The sequence below is a fragment of the Podarcis cretensis genome (assembly GCF_951804945.1).
Source record: "Podarcis cretensis genome assembly, chromosome: 14".
NCBI lineage: Eukaryota > Metazoa > Chordata > Lepidosauria > Squamata > Lacertidae > Podarcis > Podarcis cretensis.
The window spans coordinates 49,565,166-49,583,597 of record NC_137183.1 but is presented as its reverse complement, the minus strand read 5'-3'; the positions used below and the strand labels follow the sequence as shown (position 1 = coordinate 49,583,597).

At 44.7% G+C, this 18,432-nt stretch overlaps 1 protein-coding gene across 3 annotated transcripts in view; it reads right to left on the bottom strand.

The window, feature by feature from the left end:
* Window positions 1-18,419, bottom strand: part of TOM1L2 (target of myb1 like 2 membrane trafficking protein) — a 54,177-nt gene extending 35,758 nt beyond the window's left edge. For all 3 annotated transcript variants that reach the window (XM_079953845.1, XM_079953846.1, XM_079953847.1), the window contains exons 1-7: window positions 18,271-18,419; window positions 9,052-9,136; window positions 6,036-6,114; window positions 4,859-5,008; window positions 923-1,057; window positions 612-770; window positions 369-485 (exon numbers count right to left, since the gene is read on the bottom strand). In XM_079953845.1, the coding sequence (XP_079809971.1) occupies window positions 369-485; window positions 612-770; window positions 923-1,057; window positions 4,859-5,008; window positions 6,036-6,114; window positions 9,052-9,136; window positions 18,271-18,322 (777 nt within the window). In that variant the 5' untranslated portion in view covers window positions 18,323-18,419. The remainder of the gene's footprint in view (window positions 1-368; window positions 486-611; window positions 771-922; window positions 1,058-4,858; window positions 5,009-6,035; window positions 6,115-9,051; window positions 9,137-18,270) is intronic.
* Between the last annotated feature and the right edge of the window lie 13 nt (window positions 18,420-18,432).

Below are 18,432 nucleotides of genomic sequence, written 5' to 3'. Positions count from 1 at the left end.
AGCCATGGTGGTTAAAGTAGCATAGGAGTGCTTTAAAAGTATGGTGTGGCTATGACTGAAGATCCAACAAGTTCCGCATTCTGCCTCCTATAGCAGAGGTTTCCAGAAAGTCTGCTGGCAGGACATGAAGGAAACAGCCCACCCTTACTCATGACCCCCTAATCCCCAGTAACTGGTATTCAGAGAACACTGAGTCTTTGTTTAGCCACCAGGGCCAATGGCCACCTGCAAACATGTCTAAACTCCTTTCGAAAGGCTTCTCAGCTAGTAGCCATCATCACATCTTGTGGCAACAAACGGAAGGGGGTGGGGAACCTTTCTCCTGCCCTGAATCTACTATGTTAATACTTTGGTTGCAACACAGTTACCTGCAGTAACTCAAGGTCTGATGAATCTTCTTGCCCAGGGACCATTTCTGTGAGCATTTCAGACATCACTTTGGTGTTTCCACGAACAACGTCCAGTTCACTCCGCAGTCGTGCAATCTATTTTTTAAAAAAGGGTGGGGGGAGAAATGCAACCCTTTACAGAAGCTGCATGCATTTCAGTGTCTGATTTTTAAAAGGTTCTGGAGGCGGTAATGCCTTCTACAGTACCTGCTCAGACAATACCTGCTCTGTATTTGCTGTGATGGGGCCGGTCACATTCAAAGCTGGGGCCTGAGGAGCAGAGTACGCGGTTGGAGAAGGAGATGAATAGGAACTGGAGTTCATCCTTTGCTGAGACTGGGACCTGTGCATGCTGGCAGCTGGGTCAACTTCAGGAACGCTCTAGCAGAGAACAATGTGCAAACTCTCAGATATACAGTATTCACCGAAAGATTGTGCTGCAGGGAAGGCAGAAGGCAGGGATCCTCTAATTGTTTCTCCTCCTCTACAAAAAAAAAAAAAAGGAAGAAAAGCAGACAACACTGCCCACTTACTCTCTGTGGTGTGTGTATTGGCGACAAAGCATCCAGATCAGCCATTGGAAACTCAATCCCTTTTCTTTTGAGTTCTTCATAAATGTGGACCACCCCAGTTAGATCAGGGCTGCTTCGAAAGGCATCAGCCCAGGCCTGCAAAAGAAACAGAGAGTGTTACAAGGAACTCAATCCAGTTCCCTTCTATTGTGGAATTTGGTCTGTTATTTTTGGAGACCGCATTTCTTGTGAGTATATAGTACAGTTGTACCTTGGAGCCTTGCAGCTCAAACGTTTTTTGGCTCCCAAATGCCGCAAACCCAGAAGGGAGTGTTCTAATTTGGAAACATTCTTTGGAACCCAAATGTCCAACGCGACTTCCGATTGCGTGCAGGAAGCTCCTGCAGCCAATCAGAAGCTGTGCCTTAGTTGTCAAACATTTTTGGAAGTCGAACGGACTTCCAGAACAGATTCCTTTTGACAACCAAGGCACGACTGTACAGACGTGAACAATATTTCTTCAGTCACAGTGTCTCAGGGCTGTATGGTGACTGTGGGAGGGGTTAAAGCCTGAGAAAAGCCCCAAAGGTTTCTAATAAGGCCACAAAGGGTCAACTGAAAGTTCAAGGGTGCCACATCAGGACATGTACTAAATGCAGTAAATAAATGTAATTATTTACTGAATTTATATCCTGCCCCAAGGAGCCCAGAGCAGCAAACAGATACACAATGTAAACACGAGAAGAAAGCAATAACATTCTAAAAACAATAGCAATTAGAGCAGGCATAGGCAAACTTGACCTCCAGATGTTTTGGGACTACAATTCCCATCATCCCTGACCACTGGCCCTGTTAGCTAGGGATCATGGGAGTTGTAGTCTCAAAACATCTGGAGGGCTGAGTTTGCCTGTGCATGAATTAGAGCATCTAAAAGCAGTTACAGTTAAAAACATTCTGAATGTATCAATGATAAGGAAACAAAGTTGTGAATGAAAAAAGTAGTATGTGATTCATTTATTTCATAAAATTTATATGCCACTTAAGTGTAAAAAAAAAACTCTCATGGATCAGTTTCTCAGGAAGCACACAAATAAAGCCTTGCTGTGTGATTGCATCCTTATTTGTGTTCTTACATCTTCCAATAAGGTTAATTAAAGGCATCAATTCTCCGCCACAAGGGTGTTGCCAGCTAATCCCACTTGAGCAGAGGGAACTTGATCTTTGATTGGCAAGATCCGCCTGAATTGGCCAAGCCAGTTTCCAAGGAATCTTCCCTAAATTACAACAGAAGGCATCCTTCCTGCAGAAGCAATTCTCACTCCCTTGGAGCGTTGTGCCATTTTTTATTTACAAGCGAAAGGCCAGGAAAAGCACACGTTAACGGCACAGCAGCATTTTGGGCTGCTTCCAGACACGGACAATTTAGCAGCAGCCAGTAATTGCTGTTCTGCTTCAGGCTGTAAGCAAAAATAGCAACTCTGCTGCTTCCAGACTTCTAGAAGCCAAATGACATTCTGAAGCCAACTGGCCAGTCCACCCCCTGCCCTGGTCCCAAATGTTGGAGAATGCTGGGGAGGAGAGAAAGGATTCTCATTGGGACTATGGTGCAGGAGGGAAAAGATTAAAACAGTCCGTTCTCTACCCATCACTCCACTCCTGATAAGCATACCCTGGAGATAAACAGCTGGATCTCTCATCATCTTTCCCTTTTCTGAAAAACTGCCTCAATGAGGATTTGGCAGGGGGAGCCGGGGGGGCGGGGAGAGCTGAATCCCCTCTCTCTCTCCAAATCCATTCTCCAAAGCAAGTCCTTACACAAAGCGGGGGATGAAGAAAAACAAAACAAAACACACACACACCCAATATCATAGCCATATCATAGTCATGAGGTACAGCGGCGTAGCGTGGGTTGTCAGCACCCGGGGCAAGGCAAGTAATTTGCGCCCCCTAACCAGGGGCAAGGCAAGTAATTTGCGCCCCTAACCCCTAACCTGCCGCCGCTGCCAGCTTCTTCTTGCTGCTGCCTGGGCTGGGGTATTTACGGTAAGGTAGCCACGGCGGCGGCGGCGGGTCCGTGTCAGGTGATCTGAGGCGAGTTGCCGCTGGCGCTGCCGCCCAACCGACGCTGCTTGTCCGGAGGAGGAGGAGGGCAGAGAGGTGAGGAAAATGCAACATAGCCCAGCAGCTGCAGCAGCAGCAGCGGCGGCGGGGCTGTGAGGAGGGGTTATCTGGCGCACCCTCCGCGGCCCTGACGCGCAGGGACCGCGGCGAGCGCTGAGAGCCGCTGCCTGCCGGACGCCTTCAGCCCAGACGCGCGCACAGCTCGTCGGTTCCGCGAGACATGGGGCTCTGCTACAGCCTGCGCCCGAGGCTCTTCAGCAACTCTGGAGGTGGCGAGCGCCCCCCCCCATATGTTGCGCCCGGTGCGGCCGGCCCTGCACCCCCCACGCTACGCCACTGATGAGGTAGACTCAGTTTCAAGTTCCCCTCACTCTCTGATCGGCTTTAACATCTTGCCTGCCCGATGAAACGTTCTGGAGAACTAAATAGCTTGCCACACTTTTGTAATGTAGATTTTGGGAGATTTTTCTCATGGGCCAACATGGCTACTTTTGAGCTACTTCGTAAGTTATCCTTCACAGAAATGAGGACTTTTAGCAGCCTGTAGCTCCCCAGGATCAAGAGAAACACAGAATAGTACTCTGATCTACTACTGGCTTTCACCTAATATAGTCAGGCTGGGGGGGGGACAGACTAGAGAGTGGGGTGGGGTGGGGAGTGAGGACATTCTGACTTGGGGGGGGGGCAAATTAGGTCCAACAGGAGGCCGGATTTGGCCCACAAGGCCATTTGTGCCAGCTCACCCCCATTTGATTTCATATATGACATTAAGTCTGGGGCAGGTAAAGAAGTGGCCACAAAGGAACAACCAGGCATCTTAAAGGTTAGAGTGTCAGGCTATGAACTGGGAGAAAAGGTCTTGAATCCCCACTCAATTATGAAGCTCCCTGGGTGGCCATGGGCCAGTCACTCACTTCCAGCCTAATCCAGAGTTGCTGTGAGGATGAAACAGGGAACAGAACCACACACATCACCTTGAGCTCCTTGGAAGATAAAAGTGCTATATAAATGTAGCAAGTAAATAAATAAATAAATTGTGGGAAGGTGATATTCAGGGGATTATTTCTGACGGGAAGGAAGGGGTGGCTTCGTGGCGTGCACCCACTTTTTAAGAACAAATCTGCTGAAATTAAGGAAGCCGTGTTGAAATTTGTGCATCAATGGCATTTGGACAATTGCAAGACTTCATTATATTAATTATCATCCCTTTGTTGGAGAGGATGTCAAATTCTTGGTATGCTGATCCATCTCTGGAGGGAGTGTCAAAAAGCACAGAAATGTTGGCAGGACATTTTTGCAAGCCTTACTGATCTCCTTCGCAGAGATATTGAAACGGAACCGGGATTAGCTTTGCTCTCTTTATTTAGAGGGTGAAACAGGGATCTCCCTTGTAAGAATCTGATAAACCCCCTCCTTGTGGAGCCGGGGGTACATTGGAAGGATGCAGGCAGATGGACTACCCACAAAAGGTAAGTTAAGAGTATGGTACTTGGCTTTGGCTGATAAACTTACATAACACAGTAGAGTGATGCAAGGAGGAATTTTAAAAAGATGCCTTCAATGCTGATTGATTTATGTTTGTTTATTTTATTAACTGTCATCTGGAGGAACCTAGACCCCTGTAACTCACACATCTTTTTGATTTGGCCATTTAACTTAACATGTTGGTATTATTTCCTGCCTTATACACATCTGTATTTTGCTTTGTATCTATAAACTATTATTGTTGTTTGTATTGTTTCAATGATAATAAAAACTAAAACATAGAGAGAGAGCCTACTTTTGACTAATACTGCTTATACCTCAGAAGGCAGAAACAAAAGCTCAGTGACAGACCTGAATTAGTGCAAGTACTTTATCCTGGACAATGGTGGGTGGATTGTTCTTGGGAGAGATGATTTTCACCAGGACACCATCTATGAAGTCACGGTTTGCTACTAGGACATGAAAGCGATGGCCACAGTTCTTCACACATGTTTCCAGTACCTGTGTGTGGGGAAAAACATCATTACTGGTGGAGCAAAAAAGCTGGCGAACACATGCAAGGAAGAAATTCATTGCCATGGACAGTAGCTAATGTCCAGGGGCGTGGGGACACTTTGAGAAAGGAGTAGCCCAGAGTGGTAGTCCAGGAGATTAATCATTTCACTCACCATAGCCAGTGTTCTGCCATTTTCTAGGGAGCATGGTGAGCCCCTAGCATTCCTCCCAGCTCGGGGTGGGGGACATCCCCAACTGGGATAAAAACTATGGTTTCTTTGGGCACTATGTTTCAAAGAAGAAGAAGAAGAGGAGGAGTTTGGATTTGCTATCCCACTTTATCACTACCTGAAGGAGTCTCAAAGCGGCTAACTTCTCCTTTCCCTTCCTCCCCCACAACAAACACTCTGTGAGGTGAGTGGGGCTGGGAGGCTTCAGAGAAGTGTGACTGGCCCAAGGTCACCCAGCAGCTGCATGTGGAGGAGCAGGGAAGCGAACCCGGTTCACCAGATTACGAATCTACCGCTCTTAACCACTACACCACACTGGCTCTTATAGGCAACTTGAATAAAATATTGTGGGGACCCAGGTTAAGCCCCGGCCCGCATAATCTATCACATGACACAGTACACACACACCATTTGAATGGGAATGCCCACCAACTTTGTGGGGGCTCGACCCCCACAGATATTTTATTGTGGGGGGTCAAAGCCCCCAACGGCCCCTAGGAGTTGGCTCCTATGGCTCCAGGAGCCTAATAAAAAGTAGAATAATAATCATCATCATCATTTGTGGACCACTGGCCTTAAGTCTTCCTTCTTCAATGTGGCTACAGATGCCTGTTAGTATTTCATGCAGTACGATGCTGCAGTTGAGATTGTTATAAATCACATGCCTGTCTAAGAAGACTGCCACTTTCTGCACACCTTTTCTTGTTCCAAGTTGGTAAGGAGAAGAGGGGGAGGGCAGATTTGTTTTGGAGGTCTCCCAAACGCCGACCTCTGAATCACACCCACTTGCACACGTTACTCACCGTTAGAGCTAGCATTACTTCCCTGTAGTTTTTGTTTCCATTCAACCTCTTCTTAAGCGCTCGGATGGCGTCCTTTGGGCTGATGGGGAAAACACAGGGCCACAGATAAGGGACAGCTACAAGTAACTGCACTTCTCACAGTAAAGGCAATACTGCAGTTCTAATGTTAGCTCAAGTGCACATTATTTGAACCCTCAGGGTTTGGAGACAGAAACTGTACTTGCACATCACCCTACACTTTGAGTGCAATATGCACATGCAAAAATTAGCTGCAGCAATCCTTTGGCCCTTGTGCTTAACACTCCCTTCTTTGGCTTCTCAGCTGCACAGGACGAGGAGCTTGGAGGCTTCTGCTCCTCATTAAGTACAGCTTAACAAGTAATCTAAACTGGGAACTTTGGTTCACATTAACTATGGTTAGTTTCAAAAAGTCAGCTTTGTAAACTATGGTTTGGAGTTGGCTTGTCTCAAACAACCAAAGTTAGCTGCTCTGGTCAGCAAGTCAAACTGTGGTTGAGTGAGAGAGAAAGTTTCTGAATTCCTCCTTCCAGACATGTGGGAGAGGGGCAGGGGAGACTCCTAGGCTGCAGGTCAGTGTGCTTAGCTACAGTAATGTTCTCAAAAAAACTAGGACTGTACCTTTCCCACAGTTTCTGAACCTCTTCAAATGCAACGAAAAACAAGTGAGTTTGTTCTGGGCCAGGCAGATGCAACCAGACTAGTATTGCGGCCTAGGACCCTCATACCTATGGGACCGCCTCACATGGTATGCCCCGCGGAGGACCTTAAGGTCCATAAATAACAACACTTTGGAAGTCCTGAGCCCCAAGGAGGTTAGATTGGCCTCAACCAGGGCCAGGGCCTTTTAAGCTCCGGCCCTGGCCTGGTGGAATGCTGCTCTGTCACAAGTGACTAGGGCCCTGCAGGATTTGACATTTTCCGCAGGGCCTGCAAGACGGAGCAGTTCCACTTGGCCTTTGGGCTGGACTCAGTCTAAAACCCCTCCCTCTAATTTTTTTTTTTAATGGAACCCCTTATATGGGATTTTGTATATCAATTTTCCCTTGGCTCTTTTTGCTGGCCCATGTAGGACCAGCATGGATAGTTGGCCCCAGTGAATATTTGACATTTTCTCTCCTTATGGCTTTGATCTATAGGCTACCACTAAAACGAGGATGCATTTTAAGCTGCATTTTAAACTGTATTCTAACTTATATTTTAATCACCTGTTTGTTTTGGTTTTTTGTTTTGTTTTGTTTTTAATGTTTTTACTGTGTTTATATTTGGTGGAGGCGGTTGGAGGATGGATGGCGGCTAATGGATTGAAGTTGAATCCTGGCAAGACAGAAGTACTGTTTTTGGGGGACAGGGGGCGGGCTGGTGTGGAGGACTCCCTGGTCCTGAATAGGGTAACTGTGCCCCTGAAGGACCAGGTGCGCAGCCTGGGAGTCATTTTGGACTCACAGCTGTCCATGGAGGCGCAGGTTAATTCTGTATCCAGGGCAGCTGTCTACCAACTCCACCTGGTACACAGGCTGAGACCCTATCTGCCCGCGGACTGTCTCGCCAGAGTGGTGCATGCTCTGGTTATCTCCCGCTTGGACTACTGCAATGCACTCTACGTGGGGCTACCTTTGAAGGTGACCCGGAAACTACAACTAATCCAGAATGCGGCAGCTAGACTGGTGACTGGGGGCAGCCGCCGAGACCACATAACACCGGTCTTGAAAGACCTACATTGGCTCCCAGTACGTTTCCGAGCACAATTCAAAGTGCTGGTGTTGACCTTTAAAGCCCTAAACGGCCTCGGCCCAGTATACCTGAAGGAGCGTCTCCACCCCCATCATTCTGCCTGGATGCTGAGGTCCAGCGCCGAGGGCCTTCTGGCGGTTCCCTCATTGCGAGAAGCAAAGCTACAGGGAACCAGGCAGAGGGCCTTCTCGGTAGTGGCGCCCGCCCTGTGGAACGCCCTCCCATCAGATGTCAAAGCGATAAATAACTACCTGACATTCAGAAGACATCTTAAGGCAGCCCTGTTCAGGGAAGTTTTTAATCTGTGATATTTTACTGTATTTTTGGTTTCTATGGAAGCCGCCCAGAGTGGCTGGGGAAACCCAGCCAGATCAGCGGGGTATAAATAATAAATTATTATTATTATTATTATTGGTGTTAGCCACCCTGAGCCTGGTCTTGGCCAGGAAGGGCGGGGTATAAATAAAAATTTATTTATTTATTTATTTATTTATTTATTTGTTGTTGTTGTTGTAGCGGAGATGCAAACAATGTTATGAGAAGAAACAAAAAAATTCCATCTGAAGAAGTGTGCATGCACACGAAAGCTCATACCAAGAACTGACTTAGTTGGTCTTTAAGGTGCTACTGGAAGGAATTTTTTTGTTTTGACTATGGCAGACCAACACGGCTACCTATCTGTAATGAGAAGAAAGGGATTGTTGTGCTGACCCTGGCACCATCAATGTGCTCAGAAGGGGAAGCTCAGAACCATCTGTGACAAGCAGCAGAAGCTGAGCTATGCTTTGTCAATAACTGCTTGGCTTTTCCTTAACATGCCGTCTTTATAATTTCCCTGGAGTGCTCAAGGTGAACGTATTGTCCCCTCATGTGGGGAAGGGAAAGACGGGACAATGGTAACATAAGAAGAGCCTGCTGGATCAGGTCATTGGCCCACCTAGTCCAGCATCCTGTTCTCACAGTGGTAAAACAGGAGCCGGGGGGAAACCCGCAAGTAGAACATAAGCAGAAGATCCGTCTGCCCTCCTGCATCTTCCAGCTAGTAAGCTGTACCTGGAATTTATGGAAATCAAACCTTACAAATAAGGCATTCTACAAATGAACTATAACACGGCATGTAAACACCTTCTGAGGAAAAGGAATGCCAGAGCAGTAACACCCAGCTGATTAAAAACAACAGCAACACTCACACCAGCACGCAGCAAGCAATTCTGCTATTTGCCCTGTGCTATCCATAGTCACAGACAGACAAAGACAGACATACCCTTCTTCTGTCTCATTGATGATGTCACATATCTCCATGTTAAGTGTCCAGTCTTCACTCTGTAGGGAGCCATCTGTAGCCTTTTCTATTTAAAACAAATCAAAACAGAGCAAGCAAATTAAAAGCCGAGCTTCAGAAAAAGATTTGCACCGGGCTGGTCAATGTCCACACGCCACGGTCATGTAAGAACTACCTCCAGGTAACCAGAAGAAGGAAGTTCTACTTCTCCTCTGAAGTGCTGTCAGGCCAATGGTGTGCCACAGTTTATTTCTTTTCTAGAGCACCACTCATGTACATCTTGTTTTACAAAGAATGAGGGAACAGTTCCCTGCTCCACAGAGTTTACAATCCAGAAACTGGGACAAGCGTGTCAACAAAGGAAGGACATGGAAATCAAGGTGGGGCAAAAAGGTGCATGATTATTACAATCTTGCATGCCTAGGGTGCTTTCAGAATGTCAGCATTTTCGGGTGACAGTTGATCACATACCAGCAGATTCAGGTTGCACAATTAAAGTTGATGTACTGCCCTTGTGCAACAAGTCTACTTCCTTCCCCAAACTGGAACATTTTGGAATAAGGGAAGTGATGGGAAAATGCAATGGATAACAGTCAATTGATGCCGTGTTGTATAACCTCTCCACAATCAAACAGGAATTAAGGCTAATAATAATAACAATATAATAATAATATATTATTATAATATAATATAATATAATATAATATAATATAATATAATATAATATAATATCATTATATTATCATTTATTTATTTATTTATTTATTAATAATAATAATAATAATAATAATGTATTATTACTATAATAACCAATGTCTTCAAACCTGCCAGCAAACTAGGTACAAACAAAGCAGGGTGTAGCTCAACAAATAGGCCATCCAAAAGTCAACTTCGATATGGTAAGCTACAAATGTTAAGAGCAACAAAATGTTGCCAGGCACGGTGCTGCTGCTCAGGGTTCCAGCTAATCAACCATAACTTCTTAAAGGATATTCCATTATACATACACACTTTCCTTTTTCTTCCAATTGTCTGTAGCCACTAAGTATGCTCAGTCATCTTTGGGCATTTCTGGCTTTTTAAAAACTATGTCTTCAAAGACCTCCCCTGCAGAAAAATCCCAGTAAAATAGAGACACTGATTTGCCCAGTGAAAAATAATTGGAAAACAGGGAGTCAGAGCATGAGTCCAACTAGCCTAGTATTGTTTATTCTGACTGGCAGCAGACTGTCTGGCACAGTCAGAAGAAGAAGAGAAGATGAAGATTTTGGATTTGATATCCCGCTTTATCACTACCCGAAGGAGTCTCAAAGCGGCTAACATTCTCCTTTCCCTTCTTCCCCCACAACAAACACTCTGTGAGGTGAGTGGGGCTGAGAGACTTCAGAGAAGTGTGACTAGCCCAAGGTCACCCAGCAGCTGCATGTGGAGGAGCAGAGATGTGAACCTGGTTCACCAGATTACAAGTCCACTGCTCTTAACTACTACACCACACTGGCTTTTCCCATCACTTGGTACCTTGTGGAGGGTAAGGTTATGAATGGCTACCTCCACTGTCTAAGGCAGAATGCCTCGGTATGGTTGTGGCTGGGAATCACAGGTGTTGTTGCACCCAGATCTCCCCGTGCGATCTTCACCTAGACATCCTGTTGGCAATGGCATAATCCTGGACAATGGCAGGCCTTTGGCCTGATCCAGCAGGGCTGTTCATCTAGCCCAGAAGGTGCCATGGATCTGATGCAGGCCATTCTGCACACAGAACAGGTCTCTTCCATTGAGTCGTGTGCCTTCTCCATGATTTCTGCTGCTATGACTTACTTTGAAAGAAATAAACTAATTCAAATATGGCAGCTGCTTGGCTGGAATCTGTTGACAGTCCTCAAATTTTAAGAGGATGGATGGGTAGGTATTACACACACACACACACACACACACACCACAACTAAAGCATCCACCTTACTCAACTATGTGGCCTGAAAAATCCAAAGAACGCAATTGGTTTTACAAATTAATTCCAGCTTTAAAAGCATCGTATTAACTGGAGATACAACATACACAATACTGAGCAGCCAACTTCCTTTCAAATGTATGCACCCCAAACTACCCAATCCATTATTTGACAAAGATTTAATTTGCAATTCACGAGGATTTCCCCTGTAGCATAATCCATTATCACGAACTGAAAGCTGATCTGAAAAAAGCTTAAACAACTTAAAGCACTTTAAGATCAAGGCACATTTTGGGTACGCTTATAATAGCAGCCTACAAGAATATTAGGAAGCCATAAATCGTGTCCCAAACGTAATGTCACTTAAGTGCTTTACAACAGAAAAACATTGCCTTATTCACTGCAGAAACGCAAGCTAATCTCCGTGTAGAAGATTAGGCAACCCTGGTTCTGTAAATCATACAGCAACAATGAAAATTCCAGCTTCCCGATCTGAAATATAAAAAGCTCTCCAATGATTATTTCACTGTGGTAGCTCTACCATAGGGAGTGACAGGATATTAATGTAACATGGGGTGAGGAACCTCTGGCCCACCATTGGTCCCATCAGGCTGTTTTGGGCAAGGTACATCCATCCACCTGTTCTACTTCTGATGTAATATCCCTGACCAGCGGTCATCCTGGCTAGAGCTGATGGGATTTGGAGTCCCTTTACATCTGGAAGGGCAGGTTCTACAACCTTCCTTTATTTCCAGAACAGCTGAAGAAGAACCTTTGCCTTAATGTAACCCCACATATTTTAAGAGCTGCTGAGGACGACTTACGATTGCTCTTACCAACTAAATCCCAGCAAAGAGTTATCAAGGAGAGGGGTTTCTCAATGGTGGTATTATCATTGTGACCCCACACAAATGAGGCCCAGCTGGCCAACTCCCTCTTTTTCAGGAATTTTATCAGATCTTTTTTGTTCAAAAATCTTGCAAGAGCAAAATTTTGTCATCACTGATGTGAACTTGTCAGAGGTTGTTGTGTTAAGTGATTTTCTATTAAGTATTTTAATTGTTAACTGATCCTCATAGAATTTTTTATTGCTTTCTGTTAGACACTGCAAAAACCTGTGAGTGGGAAGGCATTTCAGAAATAAAAATAAATGAGTGTCATATGCCTCAGCTCTTCCTAAACACTTCTCTAAAAGGGTTTTGCAGGCCTCACATTTAATTAAAGTCGTTGTGTACATCCAATTAAATTTTCCTGTGAACCAGTGCCATTTCCTGGCAGAGAAACTACAATGCTGATGCATTTGCAGTCCTGAATATATATTTTTCAAATTATGGGAGGCCACAGGAGTTTGACTGCAGAGACCAAAGCTGAGACCAAGGCAATATGCTCAAATGAAACTATTCTCTGTGTTTTGCAGCATCAAAAGAGCCACCAATGAATGCAACAGCCAAATAATTGTGCCTCACACACTCAGGCAGGAAGAACCATGGAAACATCAGACAAGCAAAGCACTGTGAAGCCAGACAGACTTCAGCTGAGGTTTTGCTCCAGAAAAACACCATTGGCAATTATAAAACAGGCGGCAACTTTGCTTCTTCTAAGGAGCCGCCTGCTTAACTGTCATCACGCAGCCCCAGAATTAGGCTGAATTTTTTAAGATACAATCCCTTCTCTTTGAGGCCATTAGCATCTTTGCCACTGGAGACAAACATCCAATTTATTATGTACAACTCACTTGAAACCCCACTATCAAAATGTCTCATAATAAATATAAGGGGCACCCACTGGCTGCTTGCAGCAAATGGGGAGCAAAAGAAGGTGGAGTATAGTTAATATATAAAACCTTTAAAGTCTTAGCAACAGTAGGATCAAGCATTTTGCCCCACCCAAGTTGCAAGGCATAGCGATTCGAGGGTTGAGCCTGAACAGGTTCAAATTCCTCTTCATTGGATGCACTTGGCAACAAAACGGGTCAACGAAACTGCTCTTTGGTACTTGGGTATTGTTAAAAAATACAGAACCATGTCTTCCTTGGCCTTTTGTGCTGGGGGTAAGCTGGAGGAACAGAACCTAGCAATGATGTCTCCCACCACCCCCTTCCTTGAGCCACCTGTATTTCCACCACTGGGACAAATTTTAACAATTTGATAAACAAGGACAATGGCTTCATTGAATTAATATACGACCAATGCAGAAATAAAGATAAACTTGGAAATATTGAATGGATGGATGGATGAACACAACACTTTGTATCTATGTCTATAATAAAAGAAACAAGTAACTGGACCATCAAGAAGAACTGAACATTTTATTCAACAACAACAAAAAACATTTACAGGCAAAAGTTTATTATCTGAACTTTACAAAACAATGATTTTGCTTCATCTCCTACAAAGAAAAGGCATGTCTGGAGTCCACCCACCATACACACACTTCCTTGGAAAAATATTTGGGGCTGAACAATCTTTTACCAACATATCTTGGAAAAGATATAACAAATGGGACAATCCTTTATTTACGTTATGCTATTGGACTGATGAACAATTTATTCTTAGGACATAAAACAGAATGTATGCTCTGTTTTTCTTACTGCTTTTGTTTGATGACTATGTGCAAAACTGAAACAGAAGTAAGAGTGGCATTCAACTCATTTTTACTCAGAGGAGAGCTATCAAAATTAAAGAGCAGTTAGGTCTGTTAATGTCAGCAGGACTACTCTGAGTAAAAATTAGTTGAATACCACATGAAGCATTTAAAAAACAGAGCCTGGTGATTTGGTTGGAATTGGTGCTTACTAATGGAATAGGAATTATCAACCACCACCACCACCACCACACAGCAGTGGTTTTCAATCTAAGTTCCCAGGAACTCTGGGGTTCCTTGAAATCTCAAGGGCAAAAACATTAAGGGCACACAAGCTTCTCTGGAAGATGACTTGCGCAACCTCAATTGCAAAATTCAACTCTATTGCATTATCGACAGCAAGCAGCTGCAAGAAACTGTTGGGTGTGCTCCCACAGGTTAATGGAGAGAACCATCAAGTCTGCCCACTGAAAAGAGAATGTACCCAAGAACATGCCCAAGGAGTTCTTGGAAGACAATAGATGTGGAAAGTGTTTCCTGAAGACAGAAAGTTAGAAGAAGAAGAAGAAGAAGAAGAAGAAGAAGAAGAGCTGCCTAGAGAACTACTTCTCAACTTTTATGTAGGCTTAGCACTGTGCAGAAATTTTCAGTTTTCCCCAAGCTGGGCTTGGGACTTACAACTGAGCACAGAACACCCCATGACTTTTAACAGTACTTGTACTGTAACAAAAACTCCTCAAAGCCATGGGAACGTCTCAGTTTAAATAGATGGATGCTCAGAGCTCCTTCTTCAAGGTCACAGGAAAGGTCAGCACCAGAGCCAGGATGGAAACTGAAATTCCTGACACTGAACAGCATGCTCACTTAAGTCCTTGCCCCCGCTGGACAGCAATTTCCCACTAAACAAAGTGTAGCAGTTTAACAGAGGCGAGTCTAAGACTATTTGGACCCCAATGACAAAATGACTGTTCCTTTCTTAGGCTGTCACGTATGGGATAGTATCTGCTATTTGTTTCCCAAGCAACTGAGGGGGCTACATTGCCCCATGGACAATCAGCTCCCCACAACAAAACCTAGCAGTCGAAGAAGAGGCACAGTGCAGGAACAGGGCCCCCAATAATCACATTATTGCACAATAATGCTTTAGGCAAAGCATTGCAATTACAACCAGAACACAAAAGTGGCCAGTATCTTATTCTCATGGGACGGAGGGGAGCAGTTGCCACAAAACTCAGGCCTCATCTCTGGGCCCACCTGGATGCTTTTGGAGAAGCCCAATTGTGTTCACTTTCCTTGAGTCATATCATCTGCTTTGAACACAGAATATCTCGGATTCAGTCACTGGTATCTCCAGGAAGGGCTAAGAATGTCTCTGATGAAACCCTGGAAAGGCACTGTAGTCGCTGAGCTAAATAGGCCGGTGGTCTGACTTGCTGCAAGGTAGCTTCCTCTGTTCGTATATTCCTCAGACCTGCTCTTGTCTCCCAACTTCCTCCACCTCATTCCCCCCCCCCTTGGTTATGAGAGTCAAACAGTCCTCTCCCCCACCCCCCGTCCAATAGGATGGTTCAAGGATGATGAGGGATCAATCTGAACATAGAGGTTCTATGACAGGTAAAAGCCACTGGCAGGCAATATTATCCACCATTTGCTAAATTCTTTGGTTCTTTAAATTGTCAACTTCAAACCACCACTACCCATCCTATGGTAACCAGTTCTGTAAGGTAAAAGTCTGCATTAAGAAACCAATGCTTCCCTTAAAAAAAAAATCAACCACATATTGCAAATCAATGTCACCAGTCAGGTTCTTGTGTTTTGAAACAAGGCTTCTTTATTGCAATCATAGTTCTATACTTTCACTTAGTCATTGCTTTTCGAAGCCAAGAAAACCTCAGCCTCTCCTCAAGTGTGTCTCAGTCAGGAAGTCATTCTTAACTTCTCTGATCATTTTAGACATCCTTTTCGGTGTACTTCCCAAGAGATCTTATTTGAGATGATTAGGTGATAAAAACTACACACACACACCTGAGATTCCTCCATGTCAGGTTGACCTATCTGACTCCACCCCACCTTTCCTCCCAGTTTCATTCCTTGACTCACCCCACCTCAGAGCACCCTAGGCTTCTTCAGTTCCTCTTTTGCTCCCCAATATCTTCCAACATTTCACAGCTAAAAATAGGGCCTTGAGCATAACATCCCAGCTTAAGGTTTTTAACTGCCTGAGGCAAAGGATGAGATGGCTCCCCAGTCCTAGTTCTGCATACAGAAACCACTCAGACTGGCAATTGAATCTTACTTTAATGCTGGTGACAGAACAGTGCCTTGTAGCAAAATGGAGAGCAGTAGGCTTGCTTAAAAGGAGTAGTTAAAAAAACAAACCCTATGGAACTCCCATTGACTTGTGCCTTGCCCCATGTGTATAACAATGAAGAACTTTCTGTTTAATGCAACCTTTAACTGAGCTCCTAATTGGGTTTTACAGAACAGCTTCTTAAAGTATGCTGTATGTTTGGTCATGTAAATGGCTAATAAAAATACAAAAATATATACAGTGGTACCTCGGGTTAAGAACTTAATTTGTTCTGGAGGTCTGTTCTTAACCTGTAACTGTTCTTAACCTGAGGTAGCATTTTAGCTAATGGGGCCTCCCGCTGCTGCCACTGCGCAATTTCTGTTCTCAACCTGAAGCAAAGTTCTTAACCCAAGGTACTATTTCTGGGTTAGCGGAGTCTGTAACCTGAAGCATCTGTAACCCGAGGTACTACTGTACACAGGGCAGGATTCCTTGTACACACAGCTCTAACCTCACTGCCACTCTTCCAACCCCAAACATTTGCTGCCTGAATTGGGTGTGTTTTCTCTTTAAGGATCGGGTGTGTTTGCTCTTTAAGTTGTAGATATACTAGAAAAGCAGATATACGAGAAAAACAAAAGTCCTCCTGTAACCTGTTATCAACAGTTCAGACAAATGTCAGCGGTTTCAAGGTATGTAATGACAGGTTGTGCACAGTACGGCACACTTTACTGTGCACACACATAAATTAATGTTCATGAGGACAAGATGCTTCTTCCCATCAACTTTTATAGACCAGGGAAGAGGGCTGGATCATGAATAATAGAGAGTCAGTGTGGCAGCATAGATAGTGTTGAACCAGGAAATCAGGGCTCAAGTCCCCAATGAGCCATGAAGCTCACTGGGTGACCTTGAGTCAGTCAGCCTCTCTCTCTCAGCTTAACCTACCTCACAGGATTGTTGTGAGAATAAGATGTGGAAGGAGAGAACCATGTAAATAACAAATAAAACATAATTAGTGACAACTCCAGACAACTAGGGTTTTAACTAGCTACAAGATGTTTAAGTCTTAGTTTTCAACAGTACTCTCTTGATATGATTAGGTCTGCTGTGGCGGGTAGTTTTACAGTTTCATTTTTTGGGATCACATGATGATTTCCTAAGAGGCATATTGTTGTTATTTATTATTTAAATACTGTACAGAAGCTGCGTTGAAAGGGTACTTGGCCTAAAAGATGGCATATAAATATTTCAAACAAAACTAACAACCTCAGGCTAATAACATTTTGGCAAGGCATCCTCAAAATGCAAACACAGGGAGAAAACAAGCGCAGCGATGGGACACAGGCCAGGAAATAGGGACAGCTAGAGGATACAATATGGCCTGGCCTATATTCGTTAGAACCCACAAAGCAACCCATATATTGTAGTTCTAACGATATCAAATCTATTCATCTCAAATCCTCAGTCAAAAGGTCAAAACAGGGCCAATGCTTCACCAGAAGGAAATGAACCAGGAATGACAGTTAGTTTTATTTGCTCATTCAATGGTCCTTAATGCACCTTTTAGGACAGACTGTCATCACAGAGTGACTTACAAGGCACCTAGTATGCATTAAAATGTCTGTGCTATTATTTTTTGCTTAAAATATTGCATGTCACTTTTGAGCTGCTGCAGCAAAAAAAAGAGACTGCTGAATTTTATTTTAGAAAATCACCAATAATACAATTACCCTCCACAAAGACTAAAGTTGAGGCATATGACATGGCTATATAAATAATAATAATAATAATAATAATAGGGGAGAGAGAGCCATCAGGGACAAACTTAGCAGACTGACAGGCTGGGAAGGAGAACAGAAGCAATGTTAATTGTCTTGCTTTAAATGTTGTGCGGATCCTTTCCCCTTTTAAAATGATTTTTTTGGGGGTGGGTGGGGGTTATTGGGTTGTTGTTTTTATTTTGCTTATGTATTTTGTGGTTTTCTATTTTGATTTTATTCTGTGAACCGCCCTGAGACCTCCAGGTATAGGGCGGTATATAAATTCTAATAATAATAATGATTCACCAAGGGCAGCAATTAAAATAAAATATATACAAGGACGCTGGAGAGGAAAGACTTTCACCTCCCAGCTCCATCCCTGGCTCACGGTTGGCCGTGACATGACGCCAAGCAGGCCCGGGGCTCCCTTCGCGGGCCAAGACGGGCAGGGCCGTGAAGCCGGTTCAGGTGCATTTCTCCTGCCACCCCAGGAGGGAGAAGCTGCGTCTGCCCAAATTCCCCCCTGGCCCGCTGACAGGGGCCTTTGCGGCTTCTCCCCCCCCCCCCCGTCGCCTCAGGCCGGCCCCGCTCCCCTCGGCCGCCCCCTCTCTTACCGAGGCTCTGCCCCACCGGGGTGCTGAAAGGGTTGCCCAACAGAAACTCCATCTTGGGATGACAACAAACCCGACCGGCCTCCCCGCCCGCCCGCTCCACCTCTCGGAGCCTCCTCTCCTCAGCCCCGCCTCCGGCCCGTGACTGACAGGCCTCGCCGGCCA